Consider the following 26,123-nt stretch of genomic DNA (forward strand, 5'->3'; position numbering starts at 1 on the left):
AAGGCTATTGATGGCAATTGAAGTCAGAGCAATACAGAATTAATGGTAAGTAATGAAATGTTGTGTCTCAGTTGTTTGGTGTTGCCCACGAGCTTGTCTGTGTGTGGTTTCTGAACCTCAGTGGCTGAGAGGCAGCGATGAGAAAAGAGGGTGGGGGCAAACATGGACAAATAAATGTTCTATTATAATTCAATTTGACAAGGGAACATTCATACTTCAAATAAATACATAAATAAATATATTAATTTAGATTTTCACATAAATAGACAGACTTCACTTGACATTTTGGAGAATGGAAACAGATCAGAAGACATTGATTATTTCCTAATGATCTTAATGGTACTGCTGTGCAATCCAAAGCCTAAAGATGAGGTCAACATGAACTTTAACAGCCACACACATTGTTTGATCTCAAAACATTCGGTTTGACTTCCTCAATGAAACAATACTATTGAATAGAAATTATCAGAAATTCCATGTTGGTATGTCCACTTGACCTGATGGGGGAGCATATTTTTGTGGGGAGCCATATCCGATGGGGGAACAGTACCTGATGGGAAAAGCGTATCTGATCTCATACTACTTTGGATAAGTTAATAGTTAAGGTAACTATCCTGGTCATTGATATTCCTTTTTCATAGTTTGCCATTAGTGTTTTCCCCTACATTTCAGGTATAACTGAAGGATCAATGAAGAAATTGAAACGGACATGAAATCTTAATACTGTAGCTGAAGGTGTAGCTGAGCATGACACCAATTAAATTGTGCTTGTCATTAAGTTTTGCCTGCTATTGCCAAGAATTGTCACAAACCTAACTTCAACCCGTATATGGTACAGTTTTGTCAGGGCAAGAAACTAGGATCGAGAATTCATGGATAGAATGGTGTTGCAGACTGGGGTTCTAGCATGGGGTATCTTGCTAGTAGTTGTCCAAAGCAGAGGATCTTCTTCTAGTTTTCATGTTTTTTTATATTTGATTTATCTTCTTACTCGCCTACAGTTCATAGACCCATTAATGAATGACGGATGTTTCTTGGAAACATTTTAGCATGATTCTGTCTACCTCTGATGAAACTGAGGTTAAGTATTCAGCAACATTTCTACACTGCACTGGGCTTATTGATGTAGCACAAATATCTAACTTACGTAGGCAATACGCACTGTGAACATGGATACTTATGCAGATTTTACTGTATATCTCGACTTGTACTGTCAGTGCCTTTAGCTTGGATAATGTCAATTGCTTTATTTTGTCCTACTCTATTAGTTAGCTACTGTGGTTTTATAAACCAGCATACTATATGGCCATCTGCCAAAGTGCTCATCATTGGGTAATGTGAATACTGTAACATGGTTACGTTAGGTTTAACCCAACTTGGTGATGTGCCGTTATACTGTCCATGTCATGTGATGGAAAAACATGTGCTATGCCAGTTGTCATACAGTGAGGTGTTATTGGCAATGCCTAAGTCAATTCTTAGTTTTGATTTTTACATTTATATAAATACAGTTACATTTGATCTAAGAGGACCTTACTATGAGTCCTCTAATTGTTCCTGTGTTAAATTAGTATGTACACGTGTTGCCACTTAGGAACACAGTCACTGGTGCTTTTAAGTGTTAAATTAAGTTTTGGGACGTTGACCTGTAATATTGTGTGCCTCCCAAGCATTAGGAGCCCATCTTGATGTCAGTTATTTCAAGTGAATAGCTTCAGTACACACTGAATTACATGTCTGAGAATGACACTGAAAATGGATGGTGCCACATCTTTAGCTTTCAAAATGGAGGCAAGAGTCAAGTCAATAGTATTGAACTAGCAAGAAAATGTATTTAAACACCAAAAACAAACAAATTAAATAAAAGCAGACAGTTTTAGTTATACAAAAAGGACATTCCTTCCCTTTTGAACTTTCAGTGTTTGCTGAAAGTAGAATTGATCTTCTGAGAGATGACTTGTTCGGATTCTCCATTATTGTTCGGTCTGAAGACGTGGAGGACATTTCAGTACATGTCTATTAAAGGTGTCCAGGGGCTCTGTGTTCAATCAGATCCTTCAATCTCTTACAGACCTTACTAAGATCTCAGGATCTCATCCCCTGCCCTGTAGATCCACGTCTATAGAGGGAAAGACAATGGATATGTCATTAGCCTGTTCAGGCCAGTAATGTTCCATCTCATTGGCTGCCTAACTCCCTCTCTCCCTGCAATGTTTGTGTTATGCTGTCTCGTGTTAGGACACTACAGACGCAGTATGGTACCATGCAGGTTCCGAGAGCATCGATCTCCCGTTGATCCTTAATGACTCAGCTCTCACCGTCTGCTTGATGTTGGTGCTGCTAGCAACAATTAACCTGATAAATATTGCCATCTTGAACTAATCTGTGCTTTAATATGATACATTTGTACTGTTTTAATCTCAATATTAAAAGTGTTTAGTTTCAGTCAAGGGGATTAGGATTTTGCTCCCGAGGCAGTCTTTTCTGAGATGATTAAGACATGAACACTGTTTGCACTGGGAGATGGCCTCTTTTTCTTCTCAGGGTCCATATTAGACAACCACCTGGAACAGATAGTAGGGACTCACTGAGAAATTACACGCATTCATAATTAAGTCAATTTGCAGTACAGATCAATTGGATGTAATAATGCTTACAGTTATTGGTGACCTTCTTAGCCCAAAAATGTGGGTGTCAAACAATATCCTGAAATGTGCTTATCATTGGGACGCTTACCATTTTCCTGTTCGCCAGAGGTCCTAAAAAAAATATATTTTTTTAAATGAGTAAAATAAGTCTGAGATTTGACATCATTTGAATAATTTCTCTCTTTACCATTGCCCGAGGAGACAACGTCAAATCTCCACGTTGGGGTCTGTAAATCCTTTTTTCCCCTCATTTACAAGGACAGGTTTTTCCGTCCTAGTGTGCCAAACGAGAATCTGTAGAGAAATATCAGAGAAAATAATCAGCATCAGGCAACACTCTCTCGATCGAACACACACCCATTCACTCATCCTCTCTCCTGATCCCATTCACTCCTCCTCTCTCCTGATCCCATTCACTCCTCCTCTCTCCTGATCCCATTCACTCCTCCTCTCTCCTCTGTCATGACGTTGGCCTGGGGGATAGGTTTATGACAGTCATAAATACCTCTTCCCCCCTTTTTCCTCTCTCTAACCTACTGAGGTTACATTTCAAAAACCCTTGGTTAACATAGAGATTCTGGGAACATCAGTAGGTGGGGGGAAATGAACTATATTCTGGTAATCCGAACAATTGAACATATGCAGTGGTACTTAATGAATATGATGTCAGTTCGGTTGTCATCTGAGACATTCTCATCAATGATAAGATTACATAAACTCTACAGTGGAAAGTCTACACATCAGAGTTATCGGATTCACATGGAATTGTTGTTCAATTTAAATGTTTGAATATGAAATTATTTGTGAGGGATGAAATGTGATTTTAGCTTCTAAAATGTGAGATGTGGGTTTTCATAAGTTAGGGCTGCTCACTCAGTGGCCCGCCCACGTGAAGAGACAGAGGTTGTAAACTATGAAACACACCCCTTTTCTCCTTTCCTATATAAGCCCATGACGACAATAGAACTTCCTGTTCCGAAGATGCGGGGACGACGGGCCTATGTCAGAATGGTTCAGATAATAACTACAGAACGAAGCCAACATCAGCATGAGCTTTGGTTGCGAATGGCATAAACTTTGAACTCTTATTCACTACAGAAGTGATACCTCCTAGCCATTGAGTTAGCAACAACAGATGCAACAAGGGTAAGGAAGGAAAAGACAGAGTATTCCGTCTATCACCCAACGACGTTACTACAACGTATCCAATTGGCAACCAGAGACATTCTTCAAAGGACTCAGTTTAGCAACACGGCCTTCCATCTAGCACCAACCTACTGAAGCGCAGCTCAGAGTAGATATTTATTGCATTTTCCTTTTCCAAATGGGCGGTAATTTAGAATGCATAAGATACTGTATTTACGATAGCACAGCTTTTTCCCTTTGTTCCTCAGTCTCCCACTCTTTCACTCAACCCAGACCCTTTTCCTTTGTGTAACAAGCTAGGGACGTTTTCTTTTATGACGTAATTTGTAATCAAGTTATGATTAATTGTGTGTATGTGAATTCTGTGTGATTAGTTAAGTATTTAGTAAATAAATCATTAAATCCAATTTTGTATTGCTGATTCAACTTGTTAGCCAGGGTTCTTGCAGATAACCAAGAATTTACAACTTTCAGATTATGAGACTGAAGTAAAATGACGATTGATATTGACTGCTATTGATGTAAAATATTACTAGGTCTTTAAGAGTTTATTCGGAAGATAACAGCTCTATAAATATTATTTTGTGGTGCCCGACTCTCTAGTTAATTACATTTACATGATTAGCTCAATCAGGTGATATTAATTACGGATAAATTATTTTATAGAATAGCATGTCTTATCAATTAATCTGGCATAGCCAAAGACACGACACCTCTCTCCTCTTCGCATGGGCTGCGGTGATGTTCTTCTACTCCCATATATAGCAACAAGAGCAGTACAGATGGTACAATAGGAAACCTATCTGTAAGAATGTACTCTGGCGTGTCGGCTCAACATTAAATGACAGTGAATAGAGAGTGCCCCCATTTTGGCTGTTTGTAAGTGATGCAGCTCAGTTATTTTGGGTACGTCACGTACCGGTAAATATAGCCCCAATCAAGCCTTTGGAGTGGGATGAATTGGCCCTGAAAAATGGACACACATCCAGGAGATTGATGGTGGTAAAGAATCGACGTATAGAGCTAATTTTCTTCCCTTCAGTCTCGGAGTAGCCCTGCCTTTCATCTCCTCCACTTCAGTAACAAATTATGCATGAGGTGTGTTTGAGCAGCCTCCACCAGAAGCCAACTAACTCTCCCTTTACCCAGGTGTAGATGAGGTTAATAGTCACACTGGCGTCTGAAGAGGTAGATTATAAGGAGGAGAGGTGCCGGAGCACGGCTCATCCCCCATCTCTCTCCCTGTGCTCATCTGGGCTGAATGCATGCTAGGACGCCCCCCGCTCCACCCCCCCTTTTCATCTACTCCCCTCCAGGAGTCCTGAATATAATCAGGCTGAATATCCCATCCTGTGAGTGTGAGTGGTGGTTAGCTAAGGCTCCTGTTCGACTCCTCTCTGCCCAGGGAGAGGCTTAGCGGCTGGGTCTGGGGCCAGGGCCAGACAGGGAACAGCCAGGCCGGAGATGAAGTGGGTATGAAACACCACACTGTGCCCTGAAGCCTTTTACAATCACACCCACTATGTGTGGGGAGCCTGCCAGTGACCTAATGGATCCGCTGACGTTTTTAGCACCTGGTTATATATAAAGTTGTTTTGGAGAGAGTGAACTTGCCACTGCAAGATCCACCAGAGGATCATCAGAGTATGGATTTCTCATTTGCCTGACATTATATAAAATACCAATAGATAAAATGAGGATATTCTGGTGTAAAATTACAGAGTATAACATGTAAAAAGAAAGCATCTATTGTGCATTACCTTAGTGCAATTAGCAGCTTTGGGCTCCAGGTCATTGAGTGTGACCAGCTCTCGGAGCAGGCTGCTCTCCTGGTAGCCTCCCTTCACTCCCCGCAGCTTGAAGTAGGCTTGGGGCTTGAAGAGGATGAGCCGCAGGTTGATGGCGAAGCCTGCCATGTCGATGGCAAAGGGCCGGTGAGGGTCGAATACAGTCTTCCAGCCGTACACCTTGCCCGCTGCGTTGACCTTGGGCGACTCGTAGCGCAGACCACCAACGAAGGCCACGGGCCATACAGATACCTTCCTTGTTGACCTCATCTGGATGGAGAAGAAGAGAGGACAGAGAAAGTTAAGCATCCTTGCGCTGTTTGTATTTTTAATTAACAGGATCAGTGTATCAGTGTCTATACGAGATTTGCCAACAAAGCAAAATACATTCATTATAGTTTTCATTGCAAACAATGATACAAATAGAGTCAGAGAAGCTAAAATGTACAATGTGTATGTTGCATGTATCCCAGGAGACTTGCAGGGCCACCGTGATGGACCCACCCTAAGAAGAGTAAACATGGACAGAGCTAAGTGGGTTTGAGGACCAGGGCCATTATACAGAGTGGATGGGAGTAGAAGAGCAGGTTGGTTGAGGAGATGCTTGAAAGGAGCCGAGCCTCTTCCATTCCTCAGAGGCTCAGGTTTGTCCTTTAATCTTCCAGCATCAAACGATCTCCCGGCACCTCACTCTTTGTCAACTGTGTTTCTGCACCACTGGCAGCGAGAGAGTCATGAAAGGAAGTTTTCTAATGAGGGGTGAACTGTAGAGTAATGTATCCACACTCAATGCAGTAGAAATAATAGCGGTGCTGGTGTTCTGTTGTAGAAGTGCTTTTTAAATGAGGTGTGTAGTGGAGAGAGGAGGTATGTGGTGGGTGGGACAACACTGTGGAAACAGGTCTCTCCCTGTGTGTGTCCCAGTATTCTAGCCTTATCTGATGATAACCCATCAGCCCAGCGGATCAGAGAGGAGACGTGTCTGTGTGAAGTTTGGAAACACATCTGGGCCACCAAGAACAGGACTCTGCCAGGCTAGCCACCCAGATAATATTTCACATAATTGTGTGTTAGGGATGACATCACCTTCTCTCAAGGGTCATGTGTGATTTCTGATAATTAGAAAACGGACCTTTTCACTAGTTTAGATCATGCATCTTTCCTATGAGTGAAATATCTGTTTTCCTCAAGGGTTTGGTTCTTGAATAAAACTGTCTCAGGCATCATCAGGGGCGTTGCCTCTCTCCCTCCATGCTACAATGTGAAAATTAATGTTTCCAAGGCTGCCACTAATGGGAATCAGTGCTAAAATGGCACCCAGTCTCTCCTCAGTTTAGAGCTGAGCTGATGGAAATGCCACAAAGTGCTACCCCATTTTTGTGGATTTGAAGTGTTTCTGCTAAGTTTCCTCTTGTCTCTCTCTCTTTCTCTCTCTGTCTCTGTGTGTGTAAACTCTTTCCTTTACTGGGGCGATGCGAGTGATGGGGAGGCCCACAGAGACAGCTTGCCTATGTTCTTGAAGTCTGAGCACAACAAAGGAAACTAATCCAGAACTTTAAAGGGAGACGGTAGACGTCGAGGTGTATTAATCAATCTGGAGCACAGGAGAGGGTGACGAGATGAGGATCTGTACTGGTTCACAGAAGCTCTAAAGTGAGTTGTCATCAGAAATAGGCTGATACTGCTTGCGGGTAATTATACAGCTATAGGTTGATTATCTGTCTTTAATACATGGATTTGATGGCTTAATTCAACTCCTAAACGGTGCCCCACTATCATCAGTACACCCAATGATATCTAAACCAGAAGCAATATCATATTTACCTTTTAGATCAAATACTTATTTTATGATCTAAAAAAACGATTCAATTTAGATTACATATTCTATTCTAAGTGATCTGGTTCACAATGTTGAATGTGGATGCTGAAGGAGAAGGCTAGATATGATAAAAGGCAGGCGCTGCCGGTAAGTATTCCTTGTGGCTTTGGAAAGGCAACATAAGCATTTTTTTATGAAAGCTTAATAATTAATGCACCCCTTTACAGTGATTTAGTTTAACTATGGCAGATACATATTTCATGAGCTATTTTAATTTTCACAATTTACAGCAGAGTCTCTGCCCATGTCTCTCAACATGGAATGTTTCCCCATGGTCTGGTTTGCTCTGGGTAAGAGCATCTGCTTAATGTTATGTAATGGTGCAATAACAGAAGGTTAGGTTGGCCATTACAGTTCCTTGCTGTACGTATTTTATTCAGCTGTTGTATTTGTAACCCGTGTTTCCATATTGAATTACTGCCAAGTCTGGGCAAAAGTTCATGACAATGAATGATTTAATTTGTAAAATGTTTCATATTTCAAATGTCAGGTCAAGCTGAACAAGCTGGCATCTTTCCAGTCAGGTTAATTCATGTCCAGATCATAACAACATGCAATCGCTTGGATGGATGTCTACTTTAAACCCCTTCACATGTAGCTGTTTGCTGCCTTGTCTCCAAAGCCATCCCCTCCATGACTTACACCTGTTAGCAGGTCTATGAGAATGGTCCGATATTTACTGCTCTGTCAGTTGGGTCTGAGTGGTTTCTCACTGACTCTCTCTATCGGTCAGCCCAAAGGCAGCTAGCTCAAGCTCAGCCCAATAGGTCGTTACTCTCCCCTATAAAGAGTGCTGGTGCTGGGTGTAAGTGATGGAGGGCTACTAGGGAGAGGGAGAGCACTCTACCTTTCCCTGGAAATCAGGCAATGACAGGCCCATCGATACAGAGCGCATCATTTACAACCTGCCCCGTTCACACTAACAAGACCTGAGGCTAATGCCCCAGGTCCCAACAGCATCCATTCAAGCCAAGCCAATGTGTCTTGAGTCAAAATGGATGGCCTGAGGCACTAATTACCAAGTTCAAACTTATCCTTGGACCACTGTTGTTGGTAATGGGAATCAAAATACTTCAGGCAATAACCACAATCTATTACTACTAGGAGTAGAAGTAGCCATCATTCAATGTGCAAAAATTGTTCCAAATTAAAATAAATGTGATTAATTCTTAAATTATTTGCTGTAAACTCCCCACTACCATTGTGTTCAGTGTTACTAAAGGGAATATAGTGGACCAGACGTGGCAATGAGATGCCACTGAGCCCCAGGCCTGGACTGACCTCCTCAAATAGCTCCAGGCTATAGGTGTTGTCGTCATCAGCGAAGTAGACAATGCCCGCCTGGCTGCTGTTGGAATTGAAGGTCTCTCTGAGCCAGCGCAGCGCCAGGTTCCTCTGCATGGTGCCCCGGGGGATCCTGGGGTCCCGCGTGTCCCCACGCAGCTTATAGTTCCTGGGAGTCTCCACGTTCAGGTGGGTGTAGTTGAGGCCCGTTTCCCTGAGCATGCGTGTGACCAGCGGGGTCCTTCTCTGAGAGTCCTCCACCAGGATCCAGTGCAGGTTGGCCACGTGGAGGAAGGTGTTGGCCAGCCGCGTCAGCTCTGCCTTCTGGACCGGGCGACTGTAGGTTGGGGTGATGATGTGGATGGTGGGCAGCACGTCGGACCATGGTGGCGGCCGTGTGTACACGTACTCCGTCCTCACCACCTCAACTATGTCCTTATCAGAGGAGCAGTACTCCTTAGAGTCGCTGGCCTGGCCCACGTCCCTCCGTCCTCCGTCGGCTCCGTCATCTGCAGGGGAACAGGAAGACATATAAGGCATTAGCACGCCCCGGGGGAGGGGTTTCCCACTGAATAATCTCAAGTGGCACAATCCAAGAGGCAAGTACCTGAGAGTCAGTGCCGATGTACTGCAAGCCTCTCTGGTATGATAAAGATCTTTTTTCTTTTACTAGGTGGTGACAGGCAGCAAAGAGTGAAAGCAGGCAGCGTGAAGTGAGCGGACAACATGGCTACAGTTTGGTTAGGGCAGCGGCTCCCCTGGCTGCCCCTACTCATTCAGCTGGAACAGCCATGGCAGGGACAGGGTCTATTCCAGTAGTGGAGCTATGATTATGTGGCACCCATAGCCCTCTATGATGGATCTAATATCATTATTGGATCATTAAGGTAGTTCATTTCTCATTTCTCCACATTGTTCCATAGTTCAAGGCAGTCTTTATCAGTGCTCAGTTAGAGAGGAGGTTTTCACCTCAGACAGAAACATGATATTTCTACATCACACAGCAGATTCACACAATCTCCTGAGGGCCAGATGTTCTGCGGTGGCTGACAAAAAGCATTCTGGCAAATCCCTGCTACTCTTAAGACAAAACAAAGGAAAGGCTCCAGTTGATTTGTGGAGACCTGCCTATTTTACATCTTACATTTCACATGGATGCCAAATGGAAGGAGTCAAAACACGCTATTGATTTACGGTCACCTTAAAGGCCCAGTGAAGTCCCAAACATTATTTTTCTGTTTTATGTATATTTCCACACTGAGGTTGGAATAATTAGGCCCCTCACTCAGACCACTCCCAGACAGTCCTAGCAAAATTCTTGATTGAGAAATTGCTGTTTGCTAAGAAGCTATTTTTGTTTATTTTGGACCATTTTATTTGAAAACAATCACAGTGATGTGATATTGAGATAAAAACAAACAGATGCATTGGGCCTATTAATATGGTTCTGTTCACTAGACAGAGGACTGTACTTGACATATCAGACTGTTGGTTTATTAAGGTCACTTGGAGTCACATTTATGGAGAGGGGGGTTCATAATGTGAGTGTGTGATAACGTCTCAGGCTTGTGAACAGTATGTGGGAGCCACATAAACACCAACTCAGGAGATTCTATAAAGCCTGCCTGGGAGCTTTTAGGGAGCAGCGATTATTATGATTATTACTATTTCAGATGCTGATTAAAGGCCATTTGAAATGAATCTAGTCTCCTTTTGATTTGAAAAGTCTTCTACAGTTTAACTGCTAAATATATTAGCTGAATGACTGCTGAAGACCATATGCTGCGTGTAAATTAGCTTTACTCCAAGCACAAGCTGCGGATGGGACTGTGCGAATCAAAGGACACTTACCAAGAAGTTCATTTTTGGATAGCCTTAACTGACAATTGACCTATATTACAATCTGATGATGCACACCACCACCACCACTGTAACAGACCCTGTGGAAGGCATGTGTTGTACTGTATGTACTGTACCATTATGTTCTGTGACTGGGCATGTGATTGAATTGGATTGTATACATTGGCTATTGAATGCAACAGAGGACATATGAGAAAGTGGAGGATTGAGTATGTACCCTTGCGGATGGCGAGCAGCGGAGCGATTGCACTTTGGTGCCAAACGGTGATGAGCAGAGTCCACGGTAACACTATCAACACGATGGCAAGAATGTCTCTTCTCTTCGGCATCTCCAGGATTGGTTTTATGTCTCGTCATTACCTGCCGGGAGAGAGGAGGAGCGACAAACATGTCAACAAGGGCCGCTAGCTAAATGATCCACTCTACAAGATGTGGTGGCTTGGCTGAGAGAACCACTAACTTATTTTACCATGAGGAAGGGGACAGTCTTTTAGCACAGCAACAAAATACCACATCAATTCTGTTTATCTTCCAGGCGTAGAAATACTCAATTTATACACATCCTGTCAGGCAAAAGACATAAGCCCCATAAAAGCCTTCCACTGATAAAGAAATGGGTCAAGAAGACCCTTTCATGCGTCAGTTCCAAATATCTCTAACGGTCACCCCAGCGCGTGAGTTTTTTATGCACGTGATGTTAGAATGTTCTCTCCATTCCAGAATGTGATTGATACGTAAACAGTACATTTTACCCGCGCTGCCCTCCAACTAAAGCACGCAGCCTGTTTATATTTATAGGCTGTTTCAATTTCAAATGATTTTCTAACAAGTTTTTATTTTATAAAAACAGTTTCAATTTAGGTGTGTTCCGCCTCCTCATTCATTCACATAAAAATAGTCATTTTTACTTTTGCGGACAATTACATTTTTGGGACATTTCTGACACGGACAAAATTCCCCAAGCACTTCCCAATTGTGTGTGCAGTTCACGTCTGCAAACATTTGCTCATCTCCCGTCAGAACAGGATCTGCACACGTGTTCACATTTTCCATTCCACATTTATATTGTAGCGTACTGTATGTATGGAGCATAATATATTTGTGTATATTCTTTATAACCGCGGACACGTGAGGTAACGTTACTCATTTCATAACCTTTATGGTGTTATAGTCAATCGTGCTTATGTAGCTACATTCGTCTATTAGCTCTGTAAAACAATGCTAATTGCGTCAGAGAAGTATTATCTTGTGTTGTATTTTGAAGCTGTGTGGCCTTATGACTCCCAAGTGGTGCAGCGGTCAAAGGCACCGCGCATCAGTGCTAGAGGCGTCACTACAGACTCCCTGGTTCAAATTTAGGCAGCGTTTCTATCAAAGTAAGTGCCTTGTTACGTTATAATAGTTTCCGTATGCCGTTTCTGCTGTAGCTCACTGTATGTATGGATCATAATATATGTCTTATAACCGCGGACACGTGAGGTAACGTTACACATTTTATAGCCTTTATATATTATAGTCAATCGTGCTTACGTAGCTACATTATTCTATTTGCTCTGTAAAACAATGCTAGTTGCGTCAGAGAACTATTGTGTTGTATTTTGAAGCTACCCTGTACTTATGACTCCCAAGTGGCGCAGCGGTCTATGGCACTGCATCTCAGTCACTACAGACACCCTGGTTCAAATCCTGGCTGCGTTGTCCGAGTTTGGCCGGTGTAGGCCATCATTGTAAATAATAGTTTGTTCTTAAATGATTTGCCTAGATAAAAATATGACCATGGTTTGTTTATTTGGTCTATTCAACATAGCTCTGTTCTGCCCTGCCTTGCCCCTCTTACTGTTATAACTCAAATCTGTGATTTTTGTCAATGCAATAAACTATTTTTTTTATAGCATGTTACTTCTTTGTAGTATTGTTGTATTGCGATATCCTTATATTGTATTCTAATTAATAATTATTCTTTATTCTGTACTTTCAGAAACCACAAACATTATTTGCCAATATCATAACTAGAGCTGGACATCTTTGGAGCTGAAGAATGACAGCTTTTGTATGCTAACGTACAGAATGACAGCTTTTGTATGCTAACGTATGCTAACGTACAACTTAACAGTTGTACTGGATGAAAACACATCAAGAAAACACATATGCCAATATGTAATAGTCATCTATTTTATTGCAATATTGGTAGTTGGTTCAACAACTTGTTTTACTAGAGGACAAAAAACGGAATATGCATAACCCATATTTAATATCCATGCAGTGACTGAACAACAACTGCATTTCCACCCCCATCTCTAAAGGCATAGTATCATGGCAGGTCACCTGTTAGGTCAGTCAGTCACTTTTTGCTGCAGATATGCTCAATAATGCTTGAGCATGTGATACTCCTCAAAGCATGGTGAAATACATAGAGGTGTATCACAAGCTAAACACTGCCATCTTTGTCATCTTCCTCTGCTTACGTCTCCTGGCGCCAGACAGGCAGACTTTGCAGTGCCTCCGTGTGCAACTACCATGAGCAGCAGTTTGAGGGACTTTGCAGGGAAAATGCCGTGCAGTGAGGCGTAGGGGATTGTCTACAGCAGGACGACCCCCAGTGGTTGGGCGCCGAGGAGTGTGGTGCTCCTCCAGCAGCTCTCATGAGGTTATCGCTGTATTTTTGGTAGGTAATTACTTTACCTATGAGGGAGTGGGGAGAATGAGGAAAGTTAGAGGATGATGAGGCAGTGGGTAGGTGGGTGAGATATTGTCACTATAATTGCATAATGCGTATGTGAACTGTACATCCAGTTACAAAAATACCTTGTTCAGTAATCATCTCACCTGTTAGTTGGCGGTGAATTATGTGACCATTGAGGGCAGCAGTGTCGATCAGATGGAAAAATATCTTCTTATACCACTTGGTCGTTTTCCTAGTGCATTCCACAAAGCTGTTTATCATGTCCGCCTTATCCATGGCCCCCATTTTGAGGTTATAATCAAGCACACAATCTGGTTTGATCTTTCTCTCTCCCGTCAGGTGGTCCACCTTCCCTGTGGCCGACATGGTTGCTGTATGGACAGTGGAGAGGACATGGACGTCTCGTTTGTCATGCCACTTTACTGCCAGCTGTTGACCGTTCTCCTGGAACTCCACCTCCCCTCTCTGCATCTTCCTGCATCCGAATGCCAGCATCCCCTTCCTGTTCGACACGACTGTGCCACAGGCCCCTGTGCTGTTGGAGATCAGATGCTGGAAGAGTGTGGGACTGCTATACCAATTGTCCACATACAAAGTGTGTCCCTTGCCGAGATAAGGAGCCAGCATGGTCATCACCACGGACCCGGACACCCCAAGCTCCTCATAATGTTTGATGTCAGTGGTGGACCCTGTGTAAACTATAATATCCTGGACAAATCCTGTCTTCACGTCGCACATGACAAGGAACTTGACTCCAAACCTGTGCCTTTTGGAGGAAATATATTGACAGAACGCCAGCCTACCTTTCCATAACATCAGGGACTCATCAATGCATAGGTCCTTGTATGGCACAAAGACCCGACCAAACGCTGATGTCAGGCTGATGAGAACATTTCTTATTTTGTATAACGTGTGACTTAGTAGCATTGTTGACGAAATGCAGGCATCGCAGCAGAACTAGGAAGCGGTCTTGGGAAAAGAGGGTGGCAAAGAAGGGAGTTGCAAACATAGGATCTGTGCTCCAGTATTCTCTTAGAGTTCTTCTTTACTATCCCCATGAGGAGGACTGTCACCAGGAAGGTATACATTTCGCTAATTGTGGTTGTCACCCATTTAGCGAGTTTCCCCCTCACTCCTGGCTCTCTCATCTCCTGTAGCTCCAAGGAATAGCGATTGGTCTCCTCTACTATGTTTCCCACCAGCTCCTCTGTCAGAAACAACTTGAAGCACTCTGCCTCAGTTGGAAATGGCAAGGGGCGTTGCACTCCAGACTGGGACTCGTCAAAGCAAACAGCAGGGCCAGGAGGGGTGAAATGACTGGTGACCTTCCAGCTACCACAGAACTCCTGTACTTCATCCACTGTCGGTCTGCCTCCATCACCACCAGCATCTTCAAAGGGACCTGGTACTTCGTCAGTGGACAAGGGAAATTCAGATTCAGGTTTCTCAATGGCTACAAGGTTGGGGGGCAGCTCCTCACTGTCAGAATCTGATTCCTGACTTTCAGACTCATTGTCAGAATTTTAAAAAATCTCCAGAATTCCCACATTTGTGAGTTGTCTCCTTTTGAAAGACATTGCTAATGCTACAGCTTAGCTCACTAGCTACATACATAAACAACAACACTGAATGGCGCAGAGTGGGAGGATATGGATTGACTTCCGGAACGCGCCACTTGTATCAATAAATCACTATCAGAAAATGTTGTGTGGCAATTATTTGTGTATTTACGGTTTTATTCACGTGTTTTCAATTCTTGGTGACAATTCATGCATTCCGATTCTTACACAGATTGTAATGGGCACATATTATGTGTGTAAAATATTTTTTGCACATATTATGTGTGTAAAATATTTTTTTGAAGGTTGTCCTGATTATGATGAGCTAAACTAATTACAGCTGTGTAGCCATGTTTGTTGACATACAATGCATTCTGGGTTTCACGGCTATTTGACCAAAGATGTTATAACAAAATGAGGTGAGTAAGAGTTCACGAATTTTTTGAGGACTTCCGGAAATTAATGGTGGGATGTGAACCACGGTAGATGACACACCCCTTCAACATGCATACTATAAACAGACCAAACTCATCTCGTCTTCTCTTATTATCTTCGGTTTCTGTGAGGAAAAAATGCATGGCTGCGCGCTGAAACTAATCGTCGGATATATTTCGATCAATGTTGAGCTCACCTGTGATGTGATTAATTATACATAGTAATTGCTATTAGCTAATTCATATTGTAGTTTATATCAGCCGAGAGTTAGAAAATATGACTGCTTGTGTTGGGTCAATATTTCCTCAGCTAGCGCTAGGACAAATAGCCTACATTTTTCCGGTTAGGATGATTGTGTTATGCTATATATACTTCTGTGAATATCGGAACATTGCATCCAAAAATAAACTGCTCACATTCTGGACATAACTTTGTAAGTTCTGTGTTTGTGTAAATAGTTTCTGAAAAAAAGTGTGGCCAGCTCAAAGGCTGATTGTTGCGTCATTCGAAACTGGCCGTTCTAAACGAGCGTTCTAATCACAAGGGGTGTGATCGTACGCTTCAGGGACCACTAGAACGATCACACCCGTGTGAAAGGGCAGTTTTCTCCTGCCTCAGTGGAGAGTAGACAGGAAAGTCCTCAGTGGAAATTGCCATTGTGCTGCCTGAGTATCTAAAACTGTATGGAAACCATGTGTTTGATGTATTTGATACGTTCCACTAATTCTGCTGCTCCAGCAATTACCACGAGCCCATCCTCCCCAATTAAGGTGCCACACGACTCCTGTGGTATACAGACAGGCACTATCTGGAACAAATCATTTAATAATTTTTGCATATGCACATTTCATTGCCTTGGAATATCAGTGTTTGATGAGACTGATGGATCAATGTGTTTGTGCTGTGGAAGGAATCTATGCGGTGAGACTGTGGTATTTTGCTTTCATTAAAGCCTGTCATGAACAGACCTATGGCCATATAACAACAATGGCTGTAATGTATTGTGCAGAACATGTTGATGATTATGGTAAATTACTATGATTCCTCACCCACAGTTAGAGCTGGATCATGGCACCATCAGTGATGCAGTGGTGCAGCTGGAGGAGCCAGGCCCGCACAGCAGCAGCACGTCGAGCAGAGTGGTGTGATCGTCCAAGACATCTCAGCAAGCCATGCCTCCTCCTCGTACAGCCAGGAAACACCACCCTGAGACCTGGATGGAAGACAACTGGCCAGGGCTTAGTCACCGCATGACGTCATCCGTCAGTCACGTTATAGGAAGACATGACATCAGTCACATTAGGATGCCATTCAGACCAACTCTAGGCATCAATAACTGTACTGACAAGGTTGCCAATCAATCTACCTCAGCTGTATGTGCATCCACAATGTAATATCCCTGTCTCAACCATCACAGAACTACTGTTCAAGAGCAGGCGCAGCAGAAGACTATAGTACAGAACTCCAATCAACGTCATTCTCCACTTGGCAAAAATTGGTTGAATGAACGTTGTTTCCATGTCATTTCAACCCAAAAAATCGATGTGATGACATTGAGTCAACATGGAAAACGTATTGGATTTGTAAAAAGTCATCAACAAAAGGGCATTTTAACCTAAATCCAATGACATGGTGACATTTTTTTATTGATTTCATGTTGAATTCAGGTTACTTGACAACTCAATCAAATGTAAATTAAAACTAAACATTGAACTGATGTCTGTGCGCAGTGGGTCCTGTTTACGGGAGGTATATGTGGCAGTGACAGGTTGTTTCCATTTCTCCCTAAGATGTGGAGACTGGGAGAAACGCATACAGCCTTGTCACTTGATAAGAGTCTGGTGCTGTTATGAAACAATTAGCATCCTATCTCATCTAAAATCATGGGAATGAATGAATGACAAATGAATGAATGAATGCCATGGAACGCTAAACTGAGCCAGGTTGTCTGTGTAGGCTGCAGCTCAAATATTGGTCGGCTGCAGATGCGACTGGGTGTATATTTTTAGACGTTTGTGATGAAAGATCAAATTAACTGCAAAGATGTTTATTTTATTTTTAGAGAGAACAGCAGGGGCCCAGTCTTATTAAGGCATCGTATGAATGCAAATTGCCTCTGACCTGGTAATTTGGTAGGGAGTGTATATGGTAGGGGGTGTATATGCTTGATAGGGTGAGTATATGGTCGGGTGTGTATATGCTTGGTAGGGAGGGTATATGCTTGGTAGGGGGTGTATATGCTTGGTAAGGTGTGTGTATATGCTTGGTAGAGAGTGTATATGGTAGGGAATGTATATGCTTGATAGGGAGTGTATATACTTGATAGGGAGTGTATATGGTAGGGGGTGTATATGCTTGGTAGAAGGTGTATGTGGTAGGGAGTGTATATGCTTGGTAGGGGGTGTTTATGCTTGGTAGGGAGTGTATATGCTTGGTAGGGAGTGTGTATGCTTGGTAGAGGATGTATATGCTTGGTAGAGGGTGTATATGCTTGGTAGGGAGTGTATATGCTTGGCAGAGGGTGTATATGCTTGGTAGAGGGAGTATATGCTTGGTGGAGGGTTATGTGCTTGGTAGAGGGAGTATATGCTTGGTAAAGGGTGTATGTGCTTTATAGGTAGTGTAAGTGCTTGCTGGGACGTGTGTGTGCTTGGTAGGGGGTGTATGTGCTTGGTAGGGCGTGTATGTGCTTGGTGGGGGGTATATGTGCTTCGTGGGATGTGTATATGGTAGGGAGTGTATATGCTTGATAGGGAGTTTATATGCTTGATATGGAGCGAATATGGTAGGGGGTGTATATGCTTGGTAGAAGGTATATATGGTAGGGGGTGTGTATGCTTGGAAGGTTGTGTATATGATAGGGAGTGTATTTTCTTGGTAGGGTGTGTATATGGTAGGGTGTGTATATGCTTGGTAGAGGGTGTATATACTTGGTAGAGGGTATATATGCTTTGTAGAGGGTGTATGTGCTTGGTAGAGGGTGTATATGCTTGATAGAGGGTGCATGTGCCTTGTAGGGAGTGTATGTGATTGGTGGGGCGTGTATGTGCCTGGTGGGGCGTGTATGTGCTTGGTAAGGGTGCATGTGCTTGGTAGGTGGTGTATGTGCTTTGTGGGGCGTGTATGTGCTTGGTGGGGCGTGTATGTGCTTGGTTGGGGGTGTATATGGTAGGGAGTGTATATGCTTGATATAAAGTGTATATGGTAGGGGGTGTATATGCTTGGTAGAAGGTGTATGTGGTAGGGGGTGTATATGCTTCGTAGGGTGTGTATATTGTAAGGGGTGTATATGATTGGTAGGGTGTTAATGCAAAGAACAGGTTGTTTATGGTAGGGGGTGTATATGCTTGGTAGGGAGTGTTAATGGTAGGGAGTGTATGTGGTAGGGTGTGTATATGGTAGGGTGTGTATTTTCTTTGTAGGGTGTGTATATGATAGGGTGTGTATTAGAGGTCGACCGATTATGATTTTTCAACGCTGATACCGATACAGATAATTGGAGGACCAAAAAGGCTGATACCGATTAATCGGCCGATTTTTATTTTATTTTATTTGTAATAACGACAATTACAACAATACTGAATGAATACTTATTTTAACTTAATATAATACATCATTACAATCAATTGAGCCTCAAGTAAATAATGAAACATGTTCAATTTGGTTTAAATAATGGAAAAACAAAGTGTTGGAGAAGAAAGGAAAAGTGCAATATGTGCTATGTCAGAAAGCTAACGTTTCAGTTCCTTGCTCAGAACATGAGAACATATGAAAGCTGGTGGTTCCTTTTAACATGAGTCTTCAATATTCCCAGGTAAGAAGTTTTAGGTTGTAGTTATTATAGGAATTATAGGACTATTTCCCTCTATACCATTTGTATTTCATTAACCTTTGACTATTGGATGTTCTTATAGGCACTTTAGTATTGCCAGTGTAACAGTATAGCTTCCGTCCCTCTCCTCGCTCCTCCCTGGGCTCGAACCAGCAACACAACAACAACAGCCACCATCGAAGCAGCGTTACCCATGCAGAGCAAGGGGAACAACCACTAGAAGGCTCAGAGCGAGTGACGTTTGAAACTCTATTAGCACGCGCTAACTAGCCAGCCATTTCACTTCAGTTACAACAGCCTCATCTCGGGAGTTGATAGGCCTGAAGTCATAAACAGCGCAATGCTTGATGCACAAGGAAGAGCTGCTGACAAAACGCACAAAAGTGCTGTTTGAATGAATGTTTACACGCCTGCTTCTGCCTACCACCGCTCAGTCAGATACTTAGATACTTGTATGCTTAGTCAGATTATATGCAACGCAGGACACGCTAGATAATATCTAGTAATATCATCAACCATGTGTAGTCGTTCTGCCCCTGAACAGGCAGTTAACCCACTGTTCCTAGGCCATCATTGAAAATAAGAATGTGTTCTTAACTCACTTGCCTAGTTAAATAAAGGTATAATATTTTTATTTTTTTAAATCGGCAAATCGGCTTCCAAAAATACCGATTTCCGATTGTTATGAAATCTTGAAATCGGCCCTAATTAATCGTCCATTCCGATTAATCGGTCGACCTCTAGTGTGTATATATATGCTTGATAGGGAGTGTTTATGGTAGGGAGTGTATATGGTAGGGTGTGTATATGCTTGGTAGGGGGTAGTGGGTGTATATGTTTGGTAGGGGGTGTATGTGCTTGGTAGGGGGTGTGTATGTGCTTGGTAGGGGGTGTGTATATGCTTGGTAGGGGTGTGTATATGCTTGATAGGGAGTGTTTATGGTAGGGAGTGTATATGGTAGGGTGTGTATATGCTTGGTAGGGGGTAGTGGGTGTATATGTTTGGTAGGGGGTGTATGTGCTTGGTAGGGGGTGTGTATGTGCTTGGTAGGGGGTGTGTATATGCTTGGTAGGGGTGTGTATATGCTTGGTAGGGTGTGTGTGTATTCTTGGTAGGGGGTTTATATGGTAGGGGGTGTATATGCTTAGGGGTGTATATGCTCGATGTGCACAAGATTTCTAAACAATCTCTCCTCAAATTGAAGAATGTCTTCTGAGAATTCAGACCAATCAGATGGAAGGATGACAATCATGAACACTATTTTGAATGGACTGACTAGAAGTGGAACCGATGGATAATACTTCAATGTATTGAAGAAGAAAAAAAATATCCATGCTTGCTGCTATTGTCACTGAATCCATGCTCACAAAACACAGTGATGTAGGGTATATGTTTCTCAATGGGAGAGCTGCAAGAACACCTTCCCTTTCCACAGCTCAACACATTGTGATGGACCAGAATAAGATTAACAGAATCTGGACATTGTGCAACACAACAAGTTGTCAACATTTCACTCCATTTTTTCTTTTTCAAAGACAACTAGAAAACAGATGCGTCCTGACAACCTTCATCTTCTCTCTACAGTCTTATGTTATAAATCTTAATTGAATATGATGAAGCTATGGTCTTAACCATCAAGAAATCCTTAGAAAAATCATGTCAGAACATTCCCAAATTCCCATCTGTTGATATGAGAAACGTGAAAACTCTGGAGTCTAATCTCGGCATGTCTCTCAATGCCAATTTCTGAGCTCAATACCAGGAAGACTAAATGGTAGTCCCAGCTCAATACCAGGTAGAATAAATGGTAGTCCCAGCTTAATACCAGGTAGACTAAATAGTAGTCACAGCTCAATACCAAGCAGACTAAATAGTAGTCCAAGCTCAATACCAGGCAGACTAAATAGTAGTCCAAGCTCAATACCAGGCAGACTAAATAGTAGTCCCAGCTCAATACCAGGCAGACTAAATAGTAGTCCCAGCTCAATACCAGGCAGACTAAATAGTAGTCCAAGCTCAATACCAGGCAGACTAAATAGTAGTCCAAGCTCAATACCAGGCAGACTAAATAGTAGTCCCAGCTCAATACCAGGCAGACTAAATAGTAGTCCCAGCTCAATACCAGGCAGACTAAATAGTAGTCCAAGCTCAATACCAGGCAGACTAAATAGTAGCCCAAGCTCAATACCAGGCAGACTAAATAGTAGTCCCAGCTCAATACCAGGCAGACTAAATATTATTCCCAGATCAATACCAGGCAGACTAAACAGTAGTCTTACATATCGTTCTCATCTCTCACCCCTTTTACACTCTCATATAGACCGGAGACATGGATGTCACAATATACCACAAGACTGTTATCAATCAACAATCACCACTAGCCGGCCTCTGGTCAGTACCCTGCCCTGAACCTATGTGTTGTGATAATTGCATTGTTTGCTCTATAACCTGTTAATTCATATGCCTTTTGACCGTGATAGATAAGCCTAAAGGCCGAGACAATGAGAAGACACAGTGGCAGAATAAATTCAACCACACCTTTTGTTTAATCACAAAACCGAATATCAACCTCTGTCCAGTGAAGTCCACAAAGCATATTGCATGTACAGTAACAGACAGTTACATGACCTACAGCATGATCTACAGCATGGTCAAGCAAGGTTATGTTTCCGACATTATGTTTCGGACAAATAAGCAACTATTGATTTAGAACCACAGAGAGTTACCACAAGTCGTAAAGAAAACAGGAGCTGTCTCCACTATTCCAGCACATTTCAACATCATCAAATTATCTCTACTTAGTCGTATACAGTGATAACTAAAAGATACCAAAAACGATTTAGTCCGATCAACGTAAGCTAAATATGTTGTGGCTGTCCATGGATGGTTCTGATTTCTGTGCGTGTGTGTGCACGTTCGTGCAAGTAGAAAAACATCTTAACTCAACATACTTGTTGAGAAACAGCAACGCCATCCTCCTCTCTTTCATGTTGACAAAACGGTCTATCACTCTGTCATACAGTACACGCTTTAAATATTTTGTTGTCCTAGGATACCTGGCTAAAATGCTTGCTCGCTAGCCTAACTTCCATTCATGGGCAGCGTTAGCTAGTTAACATTAGCCTTCTGGCTCTACATCTAGCCACATATTGAACTTCCATCCTCTCACGCCAGGGGCACAACAATGTATGAATTAATGGTTGGATTAGAATCGCCGTTATAATCATTGGCAGATACGGAGATTTACATAAAACCACAAGTCCAAATACCTATCTCCATCCATGGCTAATTTAGGAAAGGGACAAATTTGGCTAGCTGGCTGGCTAGCCACCAGAGGACAACAACAACAACCAGATGCAACAATTCAAGTTTTTCTGTCAGTGACGTACGCTTTCAATGGGATTTGATAGGAGTGACGCCAAATCAAAACTCACTTTTTTTTGGTGCGCCAGGACCATTCACAGTTGAGCTTGCTCAGTTTAGCTCAACACTGATTGGCTAATTTTGTAGGGGCGTTGTTTCTCTCGCTCGGATGCTTTTTCCTGTGAGATACATTCAGCCTCTTAAGAATTGTAGTAAAATGATGAAAGATCATTTATTAATTTATTATTAAAAATATTTTTTGATTTTGTATTTTTTTTTGGCAAATTTTTGGGGGGAAGCCTGGCTTCCCTTTGCATCCATGAATACATGCCACTGGCATCAGACTGTTAAACAGTCATCACTAGCCGGCCTCCGCCCAGTACCCTGCCCTGGACCTCAGACACTGTCACTAGCTGACTAAAACCCGGTACTCTACCCTACACCTTTGAGACCGCTGCCCTATGTACATAGTCATGTACACTGGTCACTCACATTTTTTACATGCTGTTTTACCCACTTTGAATGTACAGTGTATACTGTATTCTCGTCATGGCTCATCCTATGTAACTACTGCTATACACACCTTTTCTATTCACATGCTGTCCATACTGTCTATACAAATCATTCTCAACATGTATATTATTTATATTTTGGATTTAGGCCCGGAAGCAAATTTCATACAATTCTATCCATTTTGTACTGTGTTATTATGTAGTGTGCTCTCAACATAGCTCATTCTAATATTTCTACTACTGTTCATTGTATTTTAGTTACACTGTTTATACACACTACATATTTATTTACATACTGGATTCTTGACATAGCTTACTCTAATATATCTACTGCGCACATATCATTCCTAGTATATCTTGTGTAGATTAATCCGATGTACGTACTTATAGATTGCATTTGGATTACTGTTACAGTATTATTTGGGTTGATAATTAGATATGTTTCGACATTTCTTGTCGATCTTTCTGTTTTTTTATTGTTTTTATTTATTATTGCGGACCTGTTTGACATTTTACTGCATTGGTAGGAGCTAATAACAAACATTACATGACCAGTAAACTTTGATTTGATTTATAAAGGGAACAGCACCCTTCCCTCCCCTCCCTCAATGACTAATTATTACGTATCTGCAAGGACAGGGTAGATGAAGCCATTATGGCAGACACTCCTGTTGCCTTTTGGAGAGTTACTGTAGATTCCTGTTGCCGATTGGAGGGTTACTAAAGTGGCAACATTCCATGTTCGTAATCGAGCCTTCCTCAGACTTTTCCCGTTGGCCTCCGTCTGCTCCCATCCCATTAGCTCCCATTTGGTATTTCTGGGATACGAATAATAATACCATATTTTCCAAGTCACTTCACCAGGGCATCATTTTGATGTAGTCTCTAGTCAGTTGGAGAGCCACAGAGGAGGTATTATTATGTCCTTGTCTGTCCAATCATTCACTCCTACTTATTAATGTATTGGTCTCCTACCAAATGGCCAGGATTCGGAACAGTTTTCAATGACGTCTTAGGGACTTTCTAATAGAGGGGCTGCAATATGTCATTATCGATGTTCCTGTCACAGACCAAAAAAGTACTTTGCCTGCAGGTGTCATTAAATGTTAATTCTGGATTTGTGAGGTATTGATTCACACGGCCTTAATTGCTTTAGAAATGACCAAGAATGGACAGCCTGGCTGAGTGGTTTCTACAGTCTCTACTTTTCATTGTGTTCTCTATTGTGCTTGTATTGGATTCAGAGAAGAAGACAGAATTAATACAGCTATAGAAAACCAAGATGGGTCATATACTGTATTAAAAATAGATTAAACTCCTGTAAATAATAGGTTCCATAATTCAAGAACGAGCATACTTTTCTGTGTGTGTGTGTGTGTGTGTGTGTGTGTGTGTGTGTGTGTGTGTCCATTAATGTGCTCATGTGGGTGCACATACAGTACTAGCATGAGGGTTTGTGTTATAACTTAATCTAGGCACTCCACACAAATAAATACTGTAACATAATGAGCTACAGTAAATATAAGGAACAGAAGCACACCAAGTTGTATTTACCTTCTGTTTACTGTACATACAGTTGAAGTCGTAAGTTTACATAAATCTTAGCCAAATACATTTAAACTCAGTTTTTCACAATTCCTGAAATTCAATCCTAGTAAAAAAAGTCCCTGTTTTAGGTCAGTTAGAATCACCACTTTATTTTAAGAATGTGAAATGTCAGAATAATTTTAGAGAGAATGATTTATTTCAGCGTTTATTTCTTTCATCGCATTCCCAGTGGGTCAGAAGTTTACATACACTCAATTAGTATTTGGTAGCATTGCATTTACATTGTTTAAACCTGGGTCAAACGTTTCGGGTAGCCTTCCACAAGCTTTCCACAATAAGTTGGGTGAATTTTGTCCCATTCCTCCTGACAGAGCTGGTGTAACTGAGTCAGGTTTGTAGGACTCCTTACTCGCACACACTTTTTCAGTTCTGCCCACACATTTTCTATAGGATTCAGGTCAAGGCTTTGTAATGGCCACTCCAATACCTTGACTTTGTTGTCCTTAACCAGTTGCATCTCTAGGGGCGCTATTTCATTTTTGGATAAAAAACGTTCCCGTTTTAAGCGCGATATTTTGTCACGAAAAGATGCTCGACTATGCATATTCTTGACAGTTTTGGAAAGAAAACTCTGAAGTTTCAGAATCTGCAAAGATTTTGTCTGTAAGTGCCCCAGAACTCATTCTACAGGCGAAACCAAGATGATACGTTAAACAGGAAATGAGCAGAATTTCTGAAGCTCTGTTTTCTAATGTCTCCTTATATGGCTGTGAATGCGACAGGAATAAGCTTAGACCTTCTGCCGTTTCCCCAAGATGTCGGCAGCATTGTGACGTATTTGTAGGCATATCATTGGAAGATTGGCCATAAGAGACTACATTTTCCAGGGGTCCGCCCGGTGTCCTTTGTCTAAATTTGTGCGTAATCTTCAGGTGCGGGCATTTTCTCCTGGGATTCAGGAGAGAAAGCACACTTCCACGAACGATATATCATCGAAGAGATATGTGAAAAACACCTTGAGGATTGATTCTAAACAACGTTTGCCATGTTTTCAGTCGATATTATGGAGTTAATTTGGAAAAAAGTTTGCGTTTTGATTACTGAATTTTCGGGTTTTTTTGGTAGCCAAATGTGATGTACAAAACGGAGCTATTTCTAATACACAAACAATCTTTTTGGAAAAACTGAGCATCTGCTATCTAACTGAGAGTCTCCTCATTGAAAACATCTGAAGTTCTTCAAAGGTAAATTATTTTATTTGAAGGCTTTTATGTTTTTGTTGAAATGTTGCGTGCTGGATGCTAACGCTAATGCTAACGCTAAATGCTAACGCTAAATGCTACGCTAGCTAGCTACTTTTACACAAATTATTGTTTTCCTATGGTTGAGAAGCATATTTTGAAAATCTGAGATGACAGTGTTGTTTACAAAAGGCTAAGCTTGAGAGATGACATATTTATTTCATTTCATTTGTGATTTTCATGAATAGTTAACGTTGTGTTATGCTAATGAGCTTGCTGATAGATTTACACAATCCTGGATACAGGGGTTTTTTCATAGCTAAACGTGACGCAGAAAACGGAGCG

The 26,123-nt window shown here is 41.9% G+C and overlaps 1 protein-coding gene and 1 long non-coding RNA gene across 9 annotated transcripts in view; one reads left to right on the forward strand and one right to left on the reverse strand.

Moving 5' to 3' along the window:
• Positions 1 to 1,807: 1,807 nt before the first annotated feature.
• The window catches only part of LOC110504044 (galactosylgalactosylxylosylprotein 3-beta-glucuronosyltransferase 1), a 125,423-nt gene continuing 101,107 nt past the window's right edge, over positions 1,808 to 26,123 (reverse strand). Inside the window, exons 3-9 of one of the 8 annotated variants that reach the window (XM_021582849.3) lie at positions 16,331 to 16,494; positions 10,822 to 10,964; positions 8,742 to 9,253; positions 5,555 to 5,851; positions 2,836 to 2,942; positions 2,737 to 2,759; positions 1,808 to 2,564 (exon numbers count right to left, since the gene is read on the reverse strand). In XM_021582849.3, the coding sequence (XP_021438524.1) occupies positions 2,856 to 2,942; positions 5,555 to 5,851; positions 8,742 to 9,253; positions 10,822 to 10,933 (1,008 nt within the window). In that variant the 5' untranslated portion in view covers positions 10,934 to 10,964; positions 16,331 to 16,494 and the 3' untranslated portion in view covers positions 1,808 to 2,564; positions 2,737 to 2,759; positions 2,836 to 2,855. Of the gene's footprint in view, positions 2,565 to 2,736; positions 2,760 to 2,835; positions 2,943 to 5,554; positions 5,852 to 8,741; positions 9,254 to 10,821; positions 10,965 to 16,330; positions 16,520 to 26,123 lie in introns of all 8 variants that reach the window. The other 7 variants (XM_090218751.1, XM_021582850.3, XM_090218747.1 and 4 more) reach the window with 7 other exon arrangements.
• Positions 13,085 to 14,989, forward strand: LOC149972407 (uncharacterized). The gene is made up of 2 exons (XR_016491397.1): positions 13,085 to 13,269; positions 13,627 to 14,989. It is a non-coding gene; the product is annotated as an uncharacterized LOC149972407 (long non-coding RNA).

This window comes from Oncorhynchus mykiss, chromosome 24, assembly GCF_057628025.1.
Source record: "Oncorhynchus mykiss isolate SJ-2025 chromosome 24, ASM5762802v1, whole genome shotgun sequence".
In the NCBI taxonomy this organism is placed as follows: domain Eukaryota; kingdom Metazoa; phylum Chordata; class Actinopteri; order Salmoniformes; family Salmonidae; genus Oncorhynchus; species Oncorhynchus mykiss.